The sequence below is a fragment of the Peromyscus maniculatus genome, chromosome 9, assembly GCF_049852395.1.
Source record: "Peromyscus maniculatus bairdii isolate BWxNUB_F1_BW_parent chromosome 9, HU_Pman_BW_mat_3.1, whole genome shotgun sequence".
Taxonomy (NCBI): domain Eukaryota; kingdom Metazoa; phylum Chordata; class Mammalia; order Rodentia; family Cricetidae; genus Peromyscus; species Peromyscus maniculatus.
The window spans coordinates 17,289,618-17,312,904 of NC_134860.1; the positions used below are offsets into that span (position 1 = coordinate 17,289,618).

At 38.9% G+C, this 23,287-nt stretch overlaps 1 protein-coding gene across 4 annotated transcripts in view; it reads left to right on the forward strand.

Annotated features, from left to right (window-relative positions):
- Window positions 1-19,836, forward strand: part of Dydc1 (DPY30 domain containing 1) — a 28,054-nt gene extending 8,218 nt beyond the window's left edge. For all 4 annotated transcript variants that reach the window (XM_076544438.1, XM_076544439.1, XM_006997264.4 and 1 more), the window contains exons 5-7: window positions 16,064-16,114; window positions 16,705-16,806; window positions 19,645-19,836. In XM_076544438.1, the coding sequence (XP_076400553.1) occupies window positions 16,064-16,114; window positions 16,705-16,806; window positions 19,645-19,674 (183 nt within the window). In that variant the 3' untranslated portion in view covers window positions 19,675-19,836. The remainder of the gene's footprint in view (window positions 1-16,063; window positions 16,115-16,704; window positions 16,807-19,644) is intronic.
- The last annotated feature ends 3,451 nt before the right edge of the window (window positions 19,837-23,287 follow it).

A 23,287-nucleotide genomic window follows, 5' to 3' on the forward strand; every position in this document is an offset into this window, starting at 1 on the left:
GTAATCGGAAGTCGAGTGTTTGCTCCTTAGACGCTTCTAGACTCTTCAGGCTCTTTCTTCCAGCCATGCCAGCAGAAAGACTATAGGATGCGGAACCCAGACACCTGTTCCCATCACCTGTGGGATGTCTGCTCCCCTGTTTCACAGCAGAGGTTGCAGCACAGCACCATAGGCATCAAGCAGGGAGTCACATGTGTGCCTTCTTGAGCCACAAGGACCTCTAGAGGAAGACTGTCAATGGTTTTGTCAGGAGACAGCTGCTGTTAATTATGTTGGCTGATTTGAAGGTATTTGGATGGATGAGACAGCAGTGTGTTGCTTTCTTCATGTTAGATATACCAAGAAAATAATTTACATTTTAAAAATCTGTTCTTAGGTTGATTTTCATGTCCCTTATGAAAATAAACAGTGCAGTGACTTAGTTGAAAAAAAGCCAATTTTCATTGGCAATATGGATATAGGGTCAAATCTCTAGTTTAGCCAATATTTCCTGATATCCTGAAAATGTATGCCATCTAGGTCTGATTTCTGAATGATTGTATTTATGGCTACTATCTCCCCTACCCAACTGCAACTCCCTTTATTGAATCCATAATTAAAACTGAAATCAGAAGCAAATTTTATCAAATATATTTGATATGTTTATTAGTGGGTCAGATGAGAAAAACCATTATTTGAAACATTTCATTTTTTTTTTCCAAGATAGGGTTTTTTTTTGTGTAGCTCTGGCTGTTCTAGAACTCACTATGTAGACCAGGCTGGCCTAGAACTCAGAGATCCACCTATCTCTCCCTTTGAGTGCTGGGATTAAAAATATTTCTTTAGAATTTCAGCCAGTATAGTGGTGCACACTTTTGATCCTAGCATTCACGAGGCAGAGGTAGGAGAATCTCTGTGAGTTCAAGGCCAGCTTGGTTTCATAGCAAGCTTTGGTCCAGCCAGGACTACATAGAGAAACCCTGTCTCAAAAACCAAAAACAAATAAATAAAAGAACTTTCTAGGAAAAAATGAAATAATCTTTCCCAAAGAGTATCACATATATCCCTGTAATTAGGGTGGCCATATGTACAGACACAAGATGAGGAATCTTCCAATGGCCAAAATGCCTCATCCCAGTATGAGTCATATGACTTTGCTGAATGGTCATACTGATGAAAAGATGGATGCCATAGTAAGTTGGTTTAGTTAAAAGAATATCTTCTCATTCAGGAGTAGCCTCCTATGCTGAGTGGAACATTTTCCCTGCAGCATATGAGTGTTGTTAAGGACCTATGGAGACCACTTGGGAATTGGACAGTAACTTAGACATGGTTAGGAATATACATTCCTTTCTTCCTATATATAAAGCCCAACTTCAAGCTCTCTTTAAAAATATCATATTCTAAGACATTACTGTAATGTTGCTTTACATAGTTGCTAGAATTTTTCCAATTTTAATGTTTCATTCAGTCCATTTTTAAAATTCATATTTTTATTGTCTTAAAAATTCCATACAATGTATCTTTTTATACATTTTCCTTTTATTTTTGAGACTGTAATGCAATTATATAATTTCTCTATTTCCTTTCATCCCACCAAACCTTCCCTTGCTTTCTTTCAAATTCATGGCCTCTTTTTCCATTATTTACTGATATATATATATTACATATATATTTCTAACTATAACCTGCTCTGTCTGCATAATGTTACTTTTGTATATGTTTTTAGGTCTGACCATTTGTCATTGGACAACCAATTAGTCTGCTTTTCCCTGGGGAAGAATATTTATTTCTTCTACTCTCAGCATTTCTTAGTTGCCTGCAGTTCTTTGTGTAGTGTTGAGGTCTCATGGGCTTTCTTCTGTTTTGTTTGATATGTCTATTATTGCCCTTGTTCAAATCATGTTTATGCAGTCATGCTAGTGAGACTTTATGGTGTAACTTCTGACATTACTAGGAGACACAGTCTCATAGCAAACCCCCTAATCCTCTGGTTCATACAATCTTTCCATCCCCTCTTCTATGTCCCCTGAGCCTTAGGTGCAGGAGGTGTTTTATAAATGTATACACTGAAGCTGGTCTCCACAACTCTGCATTTTAATTTTAATTGAATATGGTTTTATTTTAATTTAATTTTAATGTGGTTTAAATTTAATGTGGCTTTCTGTAATGGTCTCTGTCTAATGCAAAGAGAAGTTTCCTTAATGAGGGGTGTGGGAGCCCAGCTGGGAGACTGGCTCCCACATTGTACCCCAGGGTACTCTTGAGGAGTGAGGGATAAGAGATTTAGATAGAAGTATAGAGGGCAGAGAAATGGATAGAAACACAGGATAGCCTTGGGAGAACCTGGATCCTTAGCTACTGGCCCCTCCTGTCTCTTCTAAAGGGCTATTTATAAAAATACCAATGGGTGGAGGAAAAGACCTCCCCCTAGCTCAGCCACGTGTAGACCCTTCCAATTATCCAGAAACCATGCACGGTCAAGCAATCCTCTAATTCAGCTCTCCTGGGTAAAGCAAGCTCAGATCTTACCAGGAAACCTTTGTGGGCCTCTATAATTCCCCCTTATTGATATAAAATAGGGCCCCCCAGACCTCTCAGATAGACTATGCCTGTATTAGGGTATCCTTCTTGATTAATTTTACATTCATACATCCATGGAGTTATCAAGCCCATCTTTGGCTACCAGCCTCTAGCAGGAGGCAGTACAGAGCTTAACTCAGCTCTGGCCCTGGTCCCTACTGAGCTTGCAAACATCCACATCGATTTCCACAGCTTTCACACCTCCCAGTAAAGGATAATAAAGATGGAATATTCTTATTGGAATGAGTCTAAGGTGATTACAGCAGTCTTAGCTGCACCAAGCCTTTCCCCCAGATGTTCAATAAAACTTTTAAGAGACTATTTTGATTCCCAGGAGAAAACAGCCATTTCAAATCATTTCAAAGTATCCACTCAAGTAAACAAAAACCCATGCTGATTATAAAAACACTTTTATCTGTTTAGTACCTCATTTATACATGTGCCCCTAGCACAGCAGTAGAATTTCTGTATTAACTAACTCGATTGTGGGAGGCTTACCTCTTTGCGGGAGGCCTACCCCTTTCTAAACAGAAACAGACAGAGTGGAAACTTTTTGGAAGACAGAATAGTTCCCCTAATTATAACATCTTCACTTAAGTTTTCCAGGGGCCACTGAGATAATAAAAATTATATTTTAAGCTATCATAAAAAGTATTCAAATATGTCTAAAGGTAAGAGAGTAATAAAAATTTCAAGATGCTTCTAATGTGATTGATTTAGTTTATCTTTTAAAAATTAATGTTATTTACTTTGTCCAGACTAGACAGATATTGAATTGATGATGTAATAAAAACAATTCTAGTATAAACTTACATTTAACATTTAACATTTATACTTTCAACATTTACACTTTTTACAGACTTACATTCAACAATTTAGACTTACATTCAACATTTACACTTTTTACAAACTTATATTCAAAAGGAAACTATAGGACTATTTTCCAAATTTTAGCACATATCTAGAAGAGATTTCTTAGAAGAACTATTTACCAAACTTATATTAAAAAAGAAACTCTATAGAACTATTTTATAAACTTTAGCAAACATCTAGAAAGAATCTCTCAGCAGAACTAACTTATTTTCTTTCAACAAGACAGATAGTATGCAAATCATGAGTAATAGAAAAAATTATAAGTGAGCTCAATACTACTTTATTTCTGAAAGTTCAGAGTTCATGGTCAGCTTTAACATCATTCTGAAAGTTATTCCAGTTCTTCTGGAGGAGCATCATTGGAGCTGACATTTCTCTGTTCCACACATCATATCAAACTCAGGCAGCCAGCAAGCTTCTGAGGGGACAATTTCCCCCTTCTTAATTTTTTAAAGCCATGGGTTCTTTCCATTATGCCTTGTCCTTGAGGACTATAAGAAACGCCTGTTTTATATTCACTTTACCATCTTGCTTTTTCATAGCAAATAATTCCCACCTGACAGGCAAACTGTTTACCTGTTTCTCATCCCCAGGAGGCAAGTTAACAAAGCTTGTGGAAAAAAATAGCATTTTGAGCTTAAAAACCACTGAAAACACAGAGTTTTGGGGCAGTGCAGTAACAGTATCTCTTTTATGGACTACATTTCCCAAACTGCCTTTCTCTATATGGTCACACTGTTATGAACAAACAACATTTCTGGGTCCAGGAGAAAACTTCTGTTCACATGGTCTATATTCAAGCTTTTGTTTTTACCACAGGAGGTTTTTGAATCAAGATTTTGCCCTTTTACCATGGGAGATTTCTGTTCTCCCTGAGCTGGCATTGATAGATATATTTTCTTCACCTGACACTTTTCCTGGAGCGGGCCACATCCATCCACCCACACTCATTTGGACAGGTGCTTTGGTGCCAGAAGCAAAAACCCCTCGTGGCTTGCTCCCCTCCCTTTCCAGGTCAGTGTAAGAAAATGAAAGCACTTGAAATAAATAAATAAATAAAAATAAATAAAGCCTTTTCAGTTAGATTCCGCCCCCCCCATAGATCCTCTGCTTATCCCTGCTTTTTTCCTTCCCCAAGATGTAGAGTCCCTGATGCCTTAGCAGCAGTCCGTCCTTGGGTCCTGCTCTGCTTCTGCCACAGCTCCACCTTGGGGGATGCCGCCCCTGCTCAGCTTTCTGCCTGCACCTTCTCAGGCATAGGGGATTCTGGCTGCTGTTTTTAGTAGCTTGGAGGAGAGACAGGACTAGCAAAGAGGATTTCCCATATTCCAAGAGGATTTTTGTTTTTATTTAGAGCAATTACAGGTGATTTTCCCATACTGATAGATGTTATTTCCAGATGAATCTAATTTTTCCCTTACAGGAAGAAGCTCTGAAAAGCTTTCAGGTTTTTAGGGAAAGATTTTACTAGGTTTTCCCCAAGACTCTGTTCTCTAAACTATTTTGATTGTATGATGTTTTCATGCAGTGGCAGCATCAGTGGAGTGAAAAGTTTTATTTCACTTGCATCCACATATTAAGATCAATCCACAGAAGTCTATTAAATGAGTAACAGAATTTATTAAGATATAAATTGAGGAAATACACTCACAATTACAAAACAGAATAGACAGCAGAAGTCATCCTCTGATCTGACCAGGAGCAAATCCACCTCACAGCCAGGACCCAGGAGAAGGGGCTGTGTCCCTTCTCCAGCTCCTTATCAGTAGTCATGTACAACTGCAGCAAGCACTGCCTCCTTTGGGCCATATAGCCCAGGGTCATGGGGAAAGCAAATACCACTACATTTCCCCCTTTTGGCTAAGTAAGAAGGTTCTAATCTTAATGCAAACTATATACAATAAGAATAATTATCAAGTATTGCCCAGGAAAAACAAAGGGTAATAACATAAACAAAAATGGAACTATAGCCAACAAGAATAATATCAAACAAGAAACACATACTAAAATCCAGAGAAGTCTGGAGCATAGGTAAATGGCACATGACAGAGATCATTCCAAAAGGTGTTCTATCCTGAAGAACCTGAATCTAGAACTTAATATGTTCCAACTAAGATACAAGAAGATTGTAATTGTAACTATCTAGGCTAACTAACTCCATCAAAGACCTGAGAAGGAACATAATAATTCCTGAGAAAAGAGGAGATGGATGCAAGCTACTTTTGGGAATCATGTGAGAGTAGACAGAGACAGCTGGCAGCCTGGACAGTCACCTAATGTTTCTCAGCATCATTGGTACATTCAAATTGACTACAGGCCTTAGAGTATGTGACAGACCATTTTCAGAAGCAGGTATGTTGGAAGACTCTCTTACCCTGTCTTGGCAGAGTTCAGAAGTCACTTTTCCTTGTGTCCTGCTCATCCAGAAAGAACAGCATTTGTACTGTCAGCAGTTGAGGCAAGGGCAGTTCTTTGCCCAGTAGGCTGTTTTGTGCCAAGAAGAAGACAAACTTCCAAACGGAAATGTCTCAGAAGCCCAACATTCTTTCAGGATCAGATCAGTGCTTCTAGGAGCAATCTTGTCTCTTATCAACAGAATTCTCAATTATCAAAACTTTTAAACGCCATATTCTCTAGGTCTATGAAATGTTTGAAGATTACCTATCCATCTGACATATGTTTCTGTAAGTCTGGAGAACCTAACTAACATACCGATAAAAATGACAAGCATGAGTGACTATAGCTCAGTAAGTCTTCTCTACAAAAATAACTTAAGGACTAAGACTTAACAAGATAAACAGTTTGTAAGCAAATGTACTGTATAAGGACAATGACCTCAAGATTGTGACAATACACAAAATAGCTTAAACAGAGGTAGGAATGTATATATAATGCAATATGACAATGATCCTAAATATGTATCAAAATGCAAAATATCCTAAACAGAGGTAGAACATACATAGAATATGACAAGTGTAATTTTACATTTGTATCAATATACAAAATATTTCAAACAGGAGTAGGAATATGTATACAATACAACAAATATAGTTTTGTATTTGTATCAATATACAAATTATCTTAAATAGGAATATAAGAATAGTTTACATTTGTATCAATATACAAGAATCCATATCAGTGCAAATTATCTAAGGCTGATATTTTACTGAATTAGTTTACTAGTAAATACAACAATTACCTTAATATCCTATACTTAGCCATTTACCTTTTTCTTTTCTAAAAATGAATACTGAGTTCAAATTTTATTGTTCACCAACCAACCCTACAACCATTCATCCTTAATCCTGAGAAAAATGAAACATTTTGGAGAGGGGTGTCATTTTCTTATAATTATTTCCTGCTGTTTATGGGGCAATGGTATCTCTGTGGGGTCCTGTAGGGAAGCTTAGATTGTTACATCTCAATAGGACTAGCCATAGAGTCTGCAGCCAGTCTCAGAAATGGATAAAGATTGTCTGAGATTCTGGCTAGAAGTGTAATATGATGGACTATCTCATCGTAGAACTGTCCTGAAGAGTTTTCAGTCCAAAACTGATCATTGAGTAATGTTCTTAGGTACCATGGCATTTTTGTAGAGTAGAGTCATTGTTGTGGGGCCCCATCTTCCTTCTGGAGACTTCAGAGATTGCTATTGGGAAGATTTGTTTTTACTGTAGAAAGCTTGAATGTCATTAATATCAAAATAGAAAGTTTGGATTTAAAGATGACGTGACATGTAAGAAAGGATTCTCTGAAAGCAAGGACAAGCATGGAAAGAAATAGAATCTTGATGACAATGGTCCCTTTTTATTGGTTTTCTTCTGTCCCACAGCAGACAGCTCTTCTGATATGAGACAGAGTCTCTTAACTTTTTCTTTTAGCAATATGCTTGGGTTTAGAGAAGGAGGGAGCCAAATTCCAACTCCAAACCAGTTTGATATATAATTGAATCAGAACCACAACTTTTCTAGAGTTAAATAGATATAGATATTAGTCAGTGAGATATTAACCTGTGTATATTGATGCCAATAGATTCTTTCCTTCTGCTGTAGATGTCTGGATATTCAAAGCCTTATAATTTCTGGAAGATTGGTATTTCTATTATCCTATAAAGACAAAAAACAGAACCCTACCCCAACCCTTGTTTGTTAAATTTTTCTTACAATTTGTGTAGATGTCACATCTGTGGGTGAGCTTTTACTTCTCTTCATCAAGGGGTTTCTCCTGTTCAAATTGAATTTTTATTAATTTTATTGGTATCCATAGCTTTTTTTTCTCCTGTAGAAACAAAAGCAAAACCTTTTCCCCAATGTAGAATGTATCCTGGTTTCCATTCTGAGGTCAACACATCTTTGAAATACAACAGTTGGTTTAGCTCATAAGTTTTTTCTGTTGTCCAATGTCTCTCCAAAGCTGTTGTTCCTTTCTCATCAGCATTGAGAAAAGTCAAGGTCAATAAAGCTTTATGCAATCCATTTCTAGGAGTCATTGTTACCTGATGCTGTTTATTTAGCATATCCTTTAAAGTTTGATTGGATCTTTCTATGACTGCTTGGCCTGTTTGTAGCTGGAGTTTTTTCCAGTCCCACCAGGGCCTGCAGCCGCTCAGACCCAAATAAACACACAGAGGCTTAATTAATTAAAACTGTATGGCCTAATTGCTCAGATTTCTTTCTAGCTAGATCTTACATCTTAAATTAACCCATTTCTATAAATCTGTACCTTGCCACATGGCTCATAGCTTACTGGTATCTTTACATCTTGCTTCTCATGGTGGTGGATGGCAGCGTCTCCTGACTCAGCCTTCCTGTTCCCAGAATTCTCCTCTCTGTTTTTCCCGCCTATACTATACTTCCTGCCGGGCTACTGGCCAATCAGCATTTTATTTATCAACCAAATAAAAGTAACACACATTCACAGCATACAGAAAGACATTCCCAGCACCTGTGGGATTGTGTGGTATACCTGTAACATGCTTGATATTATAATAAGCAAAAAACTGTCTCATTTTATTTGAGACATATGTTGGGCATTATTAGTCTTAATTTGTATAAGTGTTCTCATGATGGCCATAACTTCTAATAGGTGTGTAATCACAGAATCAGCCTTTTCAGAACTCATAGGAGTTGCTCACTGAAATTCTGAATAGGTGTCAATGGTATGGTGCACATACTTCCAAATTCTGTGAAATGAAACACATCCATCTGCCAAATTTTATTTCTTTGTATACATTTTGGATTGCTTCATGTGGGTAATGAAGTCTTGGTATAGAAGAAACAAGTAGGACATTTTCTTACAATTTCCTGGGCTTGTTGCCAAGTGATGGAGAAATCTCTCTTCAAAGTCTTGCTATTTACATGGTGTTTCTTATGAAATTCTGAGGTTTCTAGAACATTTCCTATTAGTAACTGGTCAATTTCATCATTACCTTGTGCTAGAGATCCTGGCAGATTTGTATGGGATCTGATGTGTGATATATATATATATATATATATATATATATATATATATATATATATAAAATGTTCCCTATTTCTGATGATTTTCTATAATTGTATGAACAATGAAGTTAATTATGTATTATCAGGAAAAAATTCAGCAGTTTCAATATGTAAAACAACTCTCTATGCATATTGAGAGTCAGTGACTATATTGAGGGGTTCTGTGATATCCATCAGTACCATAAGAATGACATACATTTCTGTTTTTTTGTACAGAATTATATGGACTTTGAGCCACTTTACTTAAGTCTCCTGATATGTATCCTGATTTCCCTGATTTATTTGCATCAGTATAGAATATGAGGACTCCAGAAATTGGCTTATGTTGTACAATGTTCTCTTTATGAATTCTATTCTTGTACTTTTGGGATAACAGTTGTTAGTATCTCCCCCAAAGTTACTGCAGGCTCTTTGCCAATATTCATTATCTTTCCATAGCAAGGAAATTTCCTCATTAGTTAAAGGTACTACAATTTCTGCTGGGTCCATTCCTGTCAACTAGAAAAGTCATAATTTTCCTTTTTGAATCAAATCAGCGATCTTTTCTACATAAGTATCTTATTTGGTTTATGTGGCAGAAATATCCATTCTAATATAATATCTTCCCTCTGCATCAAAATCCCTGTGTGGGAATATCTGGAGGGGACTATGACCAGAATGCATTTAAGTTATGGATTCACATGATCCACATGCACTTCTCATAGTTTCTTTTCTACTAGAGCCAATTCTTTCTCAACTTCGGCTGATAATTCTTTTGGACTATTTAAGTCTTTGTCCCTTTTTAGAGTATTAGCCAATTTTTTTAGTCCATCTTTAATTATTCCAATGATACCCTGTTAGTTGGAAATGCTTTCTAACAATTTTTGAAAATCATTAAGAGTCTGCAATCAATCTCTCCTGAGTTGTACCCTTTGGGGTCTAATTTTTTTTTGTAGCTCTATCTTATATCCTAAGTAATTAATAGAACCTCCTCTTTGTATTTTTTTAGGAGCAATTTGTAGTCTCCAGTGAGGCAAAACTTTCTTTACTTCTTCAAACATGCTTTCTAAGGTATCTAACTTTGGATCAGCTATTAAAATATCATCCATATAATGATAAATTATGGATTGTGGCAATTTCACACAAATTATCTCCAACGGTTTTTGCACAAAATATTGGCACAGGGTAGGGCTGTTTAACATTCCCTGTGGGAGGACCTTCCATTGATATTTCTGTACTGGCTGGGAATTGTTATAAATAGGTACTGTGAAGGCAAATTTTTCTCTATCATTTTCTTGTAAAGGTATGGTAAAGAATAGTCTTTTAAGTCAGTAACTATTATAGGCCATTCTTTAGGTAGTAGAGAAAGGAAGGACATCCCAATCTGTAAGGAGCTCATAGGCTGAATTACTTTATTAATAGCTCTCAGATCTGACAGGATTCTCCAGTTGTCAAACTTTTTTCTAATAGCAAATACAGGAGAATTCCAAGGGCTGGTAGATTCTTCAATGTGTTGAGCATTTAACTACTATTGAACCAGCTGTTCTAAAGCTTGCAGTTTTTCTTTTGTTAAAGGCCATTGTCCAACCTAAACAGGTTTCAGAGTTAGCCATTTTAAAGGTAGGGCTGTTGGCACTTCTGAGAGTTCAATAGCAGTTGTGTTCTGTTTATGTACAGCCTGAACAGTTGGTTACTGTTTTTTATAGTATGTATAATATTATTCCTAGAAATATGCATTGGTATGTATTCCCTTTCTAAGATTGTAGGAATTTTAATCTGAGTATTCCACTGCTGTAACAGATCTTGTCCCCAAAGATTCACTGCTACATTTGCCACATATGGCTCCAGCCTTCCTCTGTCTTTCTGTCCCTATGCATTCAACCCATCTCGAACTCTGTTTTGTCTGAGATAGGGTTCCAATCCCTAGAAACTGGACAGCTACTTCTTGCAGAGGCCAATTCGTATGCCATGATTTTGGTGTCATTATAGTCACTTCTGCACCTATGTCTACCAGGCCCTCCAGAACAGTGCCATTAATTCGAATTCTAATCTTTGGTTTTTGTTCATTTATGGAAGTCTGCCAAAATATTTGTTTCATTGTGTTATTTGGAACTTTTGATTCATCTATCAGAGCTGTTCTATCATTCAGTGCAATATCATTCTTTACATTAGATAATGGGCTATTTAATTGTTCTGGAGAGGAATTTCCTCCACAGTGACTGGAAATGTTTGGACCATTTCGATTTGGCAGCCTGCAAGAGGCCCCCTGAGGTGTTTCCTGATGGTAAGGTGTTGCCTCATATATCTATCATTGATCTGCACTCATTGGTCCAATGTTGGCCTTTGCTGCATCTTCTACATAATCCAGAAGTTCGGGGTCTCCTCTTTGGGTTATTCCTACAAGGAGTATTTCTAGGAGCACCCCATGTACAGTTTTTACTTATATGACCTGATGTACCACAGTTAAAACATTTGGTAATCCGGGGCCTTCTTCTACCCTTGGAAAATGCCTTTCCTGTCCAAGCTTCATTACTATGATTAACAGACTCAATACCAATTGTATACTGAATCCATTCTCCCAAAGTAGCTGATCTGACCTTTAATGGCATAAGTATTCTTTTGCATTCTGTATTAGCATTGTCAAATGCCAAGGACCCAGTTAACACTTGTTTTAATTCTTTATCTGACACAGCTTTTGTTATAGCTGTGGTTAGCTTTTGTAAAAAAAAAAAAAATCAGTGAAAGGTTCTTGCAGTCCCTGGAATATTTTTGTGTATACCTCAGTTGGTTTTCCTGGAATTTTCCCCCCAAGCATTTAGTGCTGCTGTATGGCATAGGGATATTGTATGCTCAGCATAAGTGGCTTGTACATTCATATCAGTGAAACATCCTTCACCAAGGATTTGATCTTGGGAAATCTCAAAACTTCTGATCTTACCTTGTTGTTCCAGATTCCTTGCTTCCTTTTTCAACCAGTTTTTCCATTGCAACTGCTGGCTATATTCTAGAACAGGTGAAGTTAACTGATTCCAGTCATCTGGTATGATTCTATTTGAGGTAAACCACAAATTAAACATTTGTCTTACAAATGTTGAGTGTATGCCATACGTGACTACTGTTTCCTTCATATTTAAAAAAAAATCTCTCATCGGAATAGGTTGTAATGTATGTTCCACACATTGCTCAGGATGTCTATCATCTGTTGGCCTCTCATGGATGATGACAGGATAAGCCATTGTATGAGAGCCATCTGGAGATGTTATGAGTTGTATGGTCTTCCTTTCTACTTATCAGGTCCTTTGTCATTTTTACTGAGAGTTTCTTCCAGGGCTTGCAAACAAGCACCTAGGATCTGTCCCAGTGAGTAAACCTCCTCTGTTGCAAGGGATTCCAGATTTCTCATGGAATCATGCAACCTTTTATGTTCTTCTGAAACACATGATTCCATAGACCTTATTTTATCAGTTAATGATAACCTTTCTTCCTTATAAAGTGTCTGAGCAGTGACAACATCACCCTGGAGAGCTATTGTTCTATCCATTAAGTATTCATATTTCTTATCAATAAAATCAAATCCGTTTGTACATTTATTGTTAATGTACTGAATTTCTTGTAGTAAGTTAGCAGATTCCAAACTAAGGAGCCTGTTATGTAAGTCTTTATTACTACCTTGTAAATCCTGGTTAGCAGATTCTAGATAAATGGTTTTTTTTTTTATGTAAGTCTTTATTACTACCTTGTAAATCCTGGTTAGTAGATTCCAGAGAAAGAATCTATTTATTCAAGTCTTTATTAGTACCTTGTAATTTTTGGGTAGCAGATTCCAGAGAAAGAATCTTTTTATATAAATCTTCATTGCTACCTTGCAAAGCCTGTATCAGTCTCAATAATGACTCATCTTTGTTATTATTATTAAACTAGTTTTTCAATGTTATATGAATTATTATGGTAAATGCTAAAATTATGTATACCAAATAAGTCCCAGGAAGGTTACATATTTCCTAAAAAATCTCATTTGTCATTCAAGTAAAAAAATTCTTAAATCCTTGTGAAGTACTATTTTCCACCATGTTTTGAGAAATATTCAAAATTTTTAAAGGAAATTTTATTAATTTGTTTATTTATTAATCAGTTTTAAAGTATAAAATTATCAAGTACTCTTACCTGGAATGAAAAACTGATTTCCTTGGTCCTTGCAATGGTTTTTGGGTGTAGTAGCGCTGTTCAGCCAGTAGGTGTTGCTGGTGTAGCGCTAAAGCAGGTCTGGTGCAAGCTGACTGGGGTCCCTGAATGGCTCTTGTGAATTTAAGTGCTCACTCAGGCAACCCTTGAGTACTAGGTAGGGTTGCTGGGACTACAACAGATTATATACAACAATGAGGAAATACACCAATGAGCTGGAAGCTCTCAGGCACAGTCATGCACCTGGCAGGAGCTACCTGTTTGGTTGGTGCTATAGGGCTGGTTACAGTGGGCAGGGGTGGCAGATCCCTGGCCCAGGACACAATAGTGTGAGCCGCTGGGGAGAGGATGCGTGGCTGTGGCTGTGATGGAAGCGGTGGCAGACTGTGGGTAGCTGAGTGCTGCAGGACACAGCAGCTTAAGCCACTGGGGGCGGAGGGAGATGTGCAGAGGTGTTGTGGCAGCTCTCGGGTAGCTGAGTGCCATGGAGTCCTTAGCCACTCTGGAGCTGACGGCAGGCAGGGGTGTGGCACCGTGACCGGACTCAGCTGGAGTGGTGGAAGTAGGTGGGTGGGTGGGCAGGTGTGCTCTTAAGGGCAGAGCACAGCATCCCAGGGTGTCTTAGAATTGGCAGCTGCTACACTGAACAATTTTAAAAGTAAAGGAACAGTCTGCTGGTAATCTCTAAATAGGTGGGGAACTGTGACCCAATCCTGTCGCTAAAAGCACAAAAATAGAAAGGCACCTAGTGCTGCCTTGTGAGTTACCTGGCCAGAGAGTGATTGACTTACACACCTCGTGAGCTGCCTGGTCTACAGGCACCTGGCTGATGTATGTAGCTAGTCATCTGAGTAGGGGCCAGGCCCTTCCTGGGAGGTTGGACTGCATGGGCTCTGCAGGACAGAGAAACTCACCAGCAGCTGCCTGCATACTTTAGGGTTTGGTCATGCAAGTAGCTACAGTAGGGACACGAGGGGCTCAGACCCATGTGGTTGGGACCAAGTAGCTCTCCGTAGCGTGGTTGACCTGCAGCACACAAGCCTCTGAGCCTACCTGCTGCTGCTGCTGCCGTAGCTGCTGTAGTCACAAGCTACAGGGAGTCTGGGGTCTTTTTGTCACGTGGGTGCCACTTATTAAGATCAATCGACGTGAGTCTGTTTAATGGGTAACAGAATTTATTAAGATATACATTGAGGAAAAACATTCACAACTACAGAAAAGAGTAGATAGCAGAAGTTGTCCTCTGATCTGATGGGGAACAAATTTACCTCATAGCCAGGACCGGGGAGAAGGGGCTGTGTCCCCTCTCCATCTCTTTATCAGAGGTCACATCCAACCACAGCAAGCACTTCCTCCTTTGGACCGTATAGCCAGGGTTGTGGGTGGAGCAAACACCACTACATCCACCTCAGGGGAAATCCTTTCCTCCGCAGCTCAGGACTTAAATCTAAGCTGTCCACAGGCCAAAAGCTTTTCCAGGAATCCTTTTCTGCTCATTTTTCTCATCTTTGATAGATTTTTCTCTGATTCTTCCCCAGAAGTTTGCATTCATAGTTCCATGGTTGTAAATCAAGGACATAGTTCCTCTGTTTTGTTGCTTATTTTATTCTACCTTACACTAAGTTTCTTTTTACCCAATATTCCTAATTCTACTCTTATTCTAAATTTCTTCTTACACTATATTCCTATATTCTACCTTACATTTTTTTCTTAATTTTTATAGATAGAAATCAAGAGAGAGAGAGAAAAAGGAAAGAAACCTAGATAGAGAGAAATATGCATTGCAGGTTCACTTTTCAACTTTGGCATTCTGCCACCTAATTTTCACTCTTGAGAGTAAAATATCACCACCTTTATATTTTAATTCCTTATCAAGCATGCCTCCTTATACCTGTAACACCCCCGACACTCCTTTTGCCAAGTCCCTGGTCCCTGTTCTTAGTGCCATCTGTGGGAGGCCAGCTGGGAGACTGGCTCCCACGTTTTACTCCAGGTTACTCTTGAGGAGGAATAAAAGATTTAGATAGAAGGATAGAAAGGAGAGAAGCAGATAGAATCACAGGAGAGCCTCAGGAGGGGTTGGATCCTAGTCCACTGGCCCCTCTTGTCTCTTCTAAAGGGCTGTTTATAGGAATACCAAGGGGTGGAGCAAAAGACCTCTCCCTAGCTTAGCCATGTGTAGACCCTTCCAATCACCTAGAAACCATGCACATAGTCAAGCAATTCTCTAATGCAGCTCTGCTGGGTAAAGCAAACTCAGAACTCAGTAGGAAACCTTTGTGGGCCTCCACAGAGGGGTGAGGACTACATTTATCTAGGGGTACAAGGACAAATACTTAGAGTGTAGTTAGGGATTATGCAGGTTTATTAAAGTGGTTGTAGGTTCTCCTTCAAGAGCCACCAATTTGTTTGACCTGAGTAGTTACCAAGTTTCCAGTACCAAGCATGATGCCGCTCTTGTTAACCAGATCTTAAGTCCAGTTGGAGAGTTCTTGGTTACCACTAAGGTAGGCATGCTACCACTGCGCCCTTAGGGTTATGGTGCAATGCTGGTTGTTGTGGTTCATGGGCATCATAACTGACTAGGACTGTTGGTTGCTTTGTTTCTTTGGAAGCTCTCATGGCACCTTCTGGTATCCCCAAACTTGTCCCCAGAGAAAAAGACACTCAAGTCAGTTTCAGCTCAGGGCTCTGTCTCTGAAGTATCTTAGCGTGGTATCTTCAGCAATTGAGATTTACCTTCCACCTTTGGTAGGCCAATTTTGAAAGAGTTGTATTTAATTTTAGATAGTTATCTCCTATTAGTATATAGTAATAAACGAAACTGGTCCATTGTTTTGTGTATACTCCTTAGAAAAAACTGACATTGTTTTTACTGTTAAACGGATCATAGCACTTTATAAAAATAAAATTTCTTGAGAAACAGACATAAAATAAAAATGAAAATATTCTGAACTTTTTTCTAGGACATGAGCCTGGAGGGCATAGCCAGGGGTGAGGAGTCCATCCTGTCAGAGGTGAGAAGGAATGTGTATTATTTGAGATGAATACATGCTTTAGAATGGAAACTTTATTTTTGTATCAGTGGCTAAAGTTTGAATAAGGGCACTGTCAATACTGCTGGTCTAGGATGGGCATGGTGGAGCACACACGTGATCACAGTGCCCGAGGTGGGAGAGTTGTGATTCCTGGCATGCCTAAAGCTACATAGTGAGACTGTTTTAACAAACAAAAGCAAACCCAAAACCCAATAAAAGTGACAGTCCAAATGGATATTCTAATGATAAGTTGCAGGTGTATGTTGCTTTAAACTAACCCTCAAGGTGGATAAAATTGGACATGCAGTATGTACTTGTATATTTTGAAGCACATAGAATTTCTTACAAATTATGCATTTTGAAATTCTAAATGCATTAAAAATAACTTTTAGTGCTTCTTACTAGAATTCTTTTGTTACTAGGCATTGGTGAATTCTGCTAATTAACAATGTTGAGTTTGGGTGCTTAATTCAGAAATTTTATATCAAAATTGCAAGAAAAATAGCATGCTGAAGAAAAATTATTTTGAAGTCATGTGAAAGTAAAAACTTATTTTTATATGACTGTAGGAATCAGTGGACTCAGGCAAAACGTTAGCTGAAATCAGTGATCGGTATGGGGCACCTAACTTGAGCAGAGTGGAAGAGCTTGATGAGCCAATGTTATCTGATGTAAGTATCATGATGTGTCATCCCAGAACAGATTATGTTTCATGTTGATAAAGTCTAGTATATATGAAGTGGGTTGGCAAATAGAACTTTTCCTTCATACAAAGAAGACCAAATGTGTGTGTGCTAACCAATTTAAAAAAATTTTTTTTTACCTTTATGTGTATGAGTATTTTGACTGTATGTATATGTCTATGTGCCATATTTGTGCACTGTCAGTGGAGGCTGGAAGAGGTACCAGATCCCCTGGGACTGGAGTTACAGAAGTTTGTGAGTGCCATATAGGTGTGCTAGGATTCAACCTCAGGTCTTCTAGAAGAACATCCAGTGCTCTTGACCACGGAGCCACTTTTCTAGCCCCATTAACCAGATTTTTAACTGGTGCTCTGCCTGTCAATGAGCTGGCAGTGGCATATCTCTATTTACATCTATAGCATCATATCTGCCTATGCTTCTATCTATATCCAATCATCCGTATCTGTGTATTTTACAGTTAGATTTTGGAACCATCAAAACCTCTTAAAAATACATGTGTGAAATATTTTTTTGAAATACACAATCCTTAAATTCAATAGAGAAAGAACCATTCAGGCTCTCTGGAGCCAACTTTGGAAACACATAAACAGTTTAATGCAAACAAAGGTTTTTATAGTATGTAAGTGAATGTGTTTATTTAACAAGCATGTTTTGATGTCTGTGTATCAGGCATTGTGCCTGATGGAGTGGGCAATAAGGCAGTTTTCACCTCATGGAATTTCTTGCCTAGAAGAAAAATACAACCAGAGGGGTTTAGTGCTTATCATTAGAATAACCAGGATTCTATTGCCCATACCAGTGTAGTTTATGACTGAAAGAAGAGCCATGAATAGCTCACTCAGATCAGCAGGGGCATTGTCCTACCAGGAGGGCAATGTGATGTCTAATCTTGGTTGTCAACTTGATACACCTGGAAATGAATTTGAATTGCCTCAATCAGATTAGTCTGTGGGGGGCATTTTCTTGATTGCTAATTGATATAGGAGAGTACAGCTTACTGTGGGCTTGGGCTGAATAAGAAATAAGGAAAGTGAGGGAATGAGCCAGTAAATAGTGGTCTGGCCTTGTCTAGTCTTCTATGGATTCTGCTTCAGTTCTTGCCCCAGCTTCCTTCAGTGATGAATTGTGATCTGGATGTGTAAGCCGAATAGCCTGCTCCCTCCATATTCCTTTGGCCATGGTGTTTGTCTCAGCAACAGAAAGAAAGCGAACTAGAAGAGGCACATCTTGTTACTTCATTCTCTGGGCACTGAGAGGGTGGGACATGATGAGGACAAAGGAACCTTGATGCAGAAAGAATTGCAGGCAGGAATAATAAGAAGGGTAAAGACCCAGGTAGGAGAGAGAAAAGAAGAAAAGAGAAAAGAGAAAATTGCTTAGGGCAATGAGGGAGGAGGTCAGGAGACAGTCAGGGCCAGACCCTGAAAGAACTTGTAATTCCTGCTCTGGGCCTCAGACATTTTCCTTCAGGCAGTGGGAGACTTATCTCATCAGAGCTGCACTTTAGAAAGAGCATCTACTCTTTCAACAGTCGGGAGGAGAATGGGGAAGTAGGTGTGAGTAGATTTGGTAGTAATCCAGAAAGAACACAGACGCTAACTGAGCTGAGGGAGGGAGCAAGGTGGTGAGGAGAGTGTACAGAGTGAGAAGGCCTGCAGGCGGGAGCAGGAGGAACCACACGGAATTGCAATATTTAATGGTGCCTGTTGGAAGTAGAGAAAAAGATGAATTTAGGAGTTTTCAAGAGCTATTCACAGCAGGGAGCTACAATACATGAACAGTTCCATTCCCTTGAGCCATGTGTCATTGGGAAAAGACCAAGAAAGGAGATTTGGAACTAGAGAAGGCAAAAAGCAGCCAAACAGCCCAGGGTTCGAGCTGAGCTTCACAGAGCTAGGAACATGGTAAAACTTAAAGGCAGGGAAGTGGAAAGTGTCAGATCACATGTGCATGTCACTTAGACAGATGGGACTTAGGAGCAGAGGGAGTTATTGGGAGCATATGAGGATTTTTATCAGGTGGAGAGTTAGAGTGAAGCAGGTATTCAAAGGGGAGACCACATGGCAGTGGTTACTGTCATCTGTATGCAAGATGACCAGGGCTAGAGAGCACAGAGGTGACCAGAATGGACTTGAATTTGGCTCAAGAGATGGAGAGAGGGTGTTAAGAGTGAATCCTAGCCTTTTGTCTTGAGCAGCTGAGCTGTGAGTCTTATCATTGGATGAGTTGGTGAACATAAAAGAGGAAGAAGGGTTTTTGAACAGGGAGGCTTTAGTCATGGAGATGTTAAATTTCAGGTGACTCTGAGATATGCACATGATTCAAACCTACTTTATGTATGGTATAGCTCTGGTAGGGATGGGAGGGTCATGCAGAAGATTTAAATTCAGCAGCCAGTGTATTCACTGAGCCAGGGAAGGGAGCATGCTGTTGAGGAATGAATGCAGCGTGTGAAGGTCCATCTGTGAAGGAACCACTAGAAATTCCAGTAAGAGGTGCCTGAACTGGAGACATGACTACACCCTTAAAGGCCAAGGCTCTCAATCAACAGGACAAGGGTTCTGTTCTCAAAGGGAGGTGGCTCTGGAAAGGTGGTGCCTCTTAGGAAGGATGAGAAAGACAAGGATAAGACTTCATTTGGGAACATGAAGTATAATTATATACTACTTGAGTACTCTTCTAAAATAATCTGCAACTCAGAAAACTTCCTTTACAGGATCACATTGATATTACTTAAGCTCTGTTTTCTTCTCTTTGTGTCTTTTCATAGTAGTAAAGTTTATTTACCCTGTATTTTTCTTTTAGGTTGCATTAAACATTGATCAAGATTTGTAGGACCAACCAACTGCAAAGAATTATTTTCTACCTGTTTCAAACTTCAAATCACAAGGGCCCTAATATGTATTTTCTTCCTCCAAACTTGAACTCTACTCCCCCGGTTAACTTTATAAATGGGACTCAAGGGTATCCTTAAAATACAGTTTAGATTTCTCAGTACATCTGGTTACTTGTGTGATTTATTGTGGACAGAATTTGCAGAAGCAACAAAAAGAGGCAACAGATGGACCAAAAGAATGTACATCTCTACAAAGAACAAGAATGCTTGGAAAGAAAGTTCTAGAAAAGAAACTACTATTGTACAAAGGATGGAGGTCTTGAGTTTTTCAAGTCTCAGATATTGCCTCTCCTTTAGGAATGAAGTGAAAAGCATTTCCTAGGTTGCTGGCAGGTGGAGCCCCATAGGAACACAATTAAACTTCCATGATGTAGCCAGATTCGAAGGGAGTGTTTTCCCCATTGCTCTGTTGGTGGCTGTTCTCAAGCTTGGCTTGACTATCTACACTCAAGAACAGGTCTGGGGTTTCTTTTTCTTTACTCTCTGTACAGTTGGGTATCCAAGTTCTGTCTTTCTTTTCAGGGTTTGTGAAAGTAGGATTGTTGAAATGAGTGTTCACACAGAGGCAGGGGAGTGGGAAAGTCTTGGAGGGCCTGGAGCACATTTTTTCTTGATCAGCCAGTAGGCTCAGGCACTATGACACCATGGTCAGACAGATCTTTTGGTCCCTTTGAAGTTTCAGCATACATCTAGAGCTCTCAGGAGAACTTCCTTCCTGAATTCTTCCAAATCCAATGGTGTTGAGTTTTTACTTCTCAAAGACGTGGGTATAAAACCACAAATACTAGAAAGAAACCCCTTTTTTTTTTAAAAAAAAATATATTTTGTATATAATATCATTTTTCCAAGCCATTGTTCAGATGGAAATTGAAACAGGAAAAAAATAGGAGAAATTACTTATTTTATTAAATATATATATTGTCATGTCTGTTCTATATATTTTTCACAAAAAGCTCTGGAGAGATGTGTTCTCTGGGACTCTTCCAAGGCAGTATGGTCTGGTATGGCTCACCATCATTCACACCCATGAGTGAGAGTCTGTCAGAGGAGGGAACTGTGTCTTTGCAGGTCTACCTAGCCTCAGAGAACTCCATCGTGGGAGGCTGGTGGTCCAAGACTGTGGGATCCCACAAAGATTCCAACTTGTAGTTTGATTCAAGGTCAGAGAATCAGAGTTTATGTTGTTCTCCAAGGCTGCATAATAAGGTGTAAAAACATAGTTACTCGATGTCTTATACTTTAAGGCCTAATCATAAGAAGCTTTGCCGTGAGGCGTGGTTGCCAGGTGTTTTGAAGGGTCTACACTTGGTTGTATATTGTGCTTTGATCTTGAAATGGGGAGGTTTTTGCCTCTTCCCCTGCTAGTGTATAAAAAGCCCATTAGAAATAAACTTGAGGCTGCTGGATATTGACCCAGGGACCTCCTGAAGTTATCTGTGTCTCTTTTTCTTCATCTGCTTCTATATTTCCTATCTAGCATTTCTCAATTCCTTACTCTCCCCCTTCAAGGGACCTTTTGATGGATTGGGGCTGGTCCCCAACCAACAATGGGGTCCAACAAGAGACAGGAAGGTGTGGGGGGTGATTTTTGGACTTTGTACAGCCTGGAACAGTCCTCAAAGGGTATGGGTGAGAGCTAGATTTGGTTGGTAATAGGCTGGGTTCCTTTGTGGTTCCAAGTAAGGTACAGTTTTGTTTAAAGTAGTCCTGGCCAGAACTCAGTGAGAGAGTGAAAAGCAGATATTCTTTGCCCTAAAGGGAGATGGGTCTCAAATAGAATGGCTAATCCTGGCTGTCCACCAGAGTCATAGACTTTCTTGCTGATGGCAGCTAGGCTCATTTTGCAGACTGTCTCTGCTGCTGGATCAATCCTGGGATTATTGTGAAGAGATCTAGATCTTCTATCTGAGTCAGACTCAGGGATAGCAATGAATCCAGAAGAGGAGAAAATATATGGGAAAACAGTGGCTACAAAGGATGTAAGCATAAGTGATTGTCTTAGTTAGGGTTGCTATTACTGTAAAGAGACACCATGACCATGGCAACTCTTATAAAGGAAAATATTTAATTGGGGTGGCGTGCTTGCAGTTCAGATGTTTAGTCCATTATCATCATGGTGGAAAGCAAGGCAGCATGCAGGCAGATATGGTGTTGGAGAAGGAGCTGAAGGTTCTTTCATCTAGACCTGCAGGCAACAGGCAGTGATCTGAGACACTGGATGTGGCTTGGGCATATATGGGACCTCAAAACCTGCCTCCACAGTGACACTTTCTTCAATAAGACCACACCTACTCCAACAAGGCCAACCTCCTAATAGTGCCACTCCCTTTGGGGGGCCATTTTCTTTCAAACCACCACAGTAATTAAACTAATTTTTCCCACTGCAAAAGATTAGACCACTAAAATGAAAATGTTTGCAGGCACACTGAATATGGAATAAAAGGATAATAAATTTATAAGGATATATAAATTTATAATTATATAAATTATAATTATAATTTAAATAAATTATAATTATAATTAAATATAATATATTTATATTTATTTTTATATAATTATATATTTATTTTTATAATATATAATTATATATTTATATATAATTATAAAATTATATTTATAATTAAATAAATTAAAATGATAATAAATTAATAATTTATTAAGGATAATAAAATAATAAATTTAATTTCCCCTTTTATTGAAAATAGATTCTTTTCTCATATAGTATATTCTAATTCCAATTTTCCATCCCTCTAGGCCTCCTAGTTCTCCCCACCTCCCTCCCATCCGAATCCAATCCCTTTCTGTCTCTAATTACAAAAGAACAGATTTCTAAGAGATAACAACAAAACATAGCAAAATAAATTATAAGATAAAACAAAACCATCACATCAAAGTTGGACAAGGCAAGCCAGCAAAAGGAAAAAATCCCAAGAGAAGGCACAAGAATCAGGGACCCATTCTTTTCACACACTCAGGAGTCCTATAAAAACACAAAACTAGAAGCTATAATATATATGCAGAGGACCTAGTGCAGACATACGCAGGCCCTGTGCATGCTGCTTCAGTCCCTCTGAGTTCACATGAGTTTTGCTCAGTTGATTTAGAGGGTCTTGTTTTCTTGATGTCCTCAATCCCCTCTGGCTCTTACACTCTTTCTGACTCCTCTTTCTCAGGATTTCCTGGGTGCTGAAGGGAGGGTGTTGATGTAACCAACCGTCTTATTAAATAAGAAACACAGAAACAATGTAAAAGAGAAAGCCGAGAGGTCAGAGCTCAGAGCTAAAATCTCACCCTTCCGCCTGCGGTGTCCCAGCTTCCTGAAAGAGACCTACTTCCTGTCTGTTCGTTTTTTTTATAGTATGTTGTTCTGCCTTCTCATTGGTTGTAAACCCAAACACATGACTGCCTCGTCACTGTCTGAATGTACAGCCCCCTAGGTCTTAAAGGCATATGTCTCCAATGCTGGCTATATCCCTGAACACACAGATATCTATGGGATTAAAGGCGTGTGCCACCACCGCCACACTCTTGCTATGGCTCTAATAGCTCTGA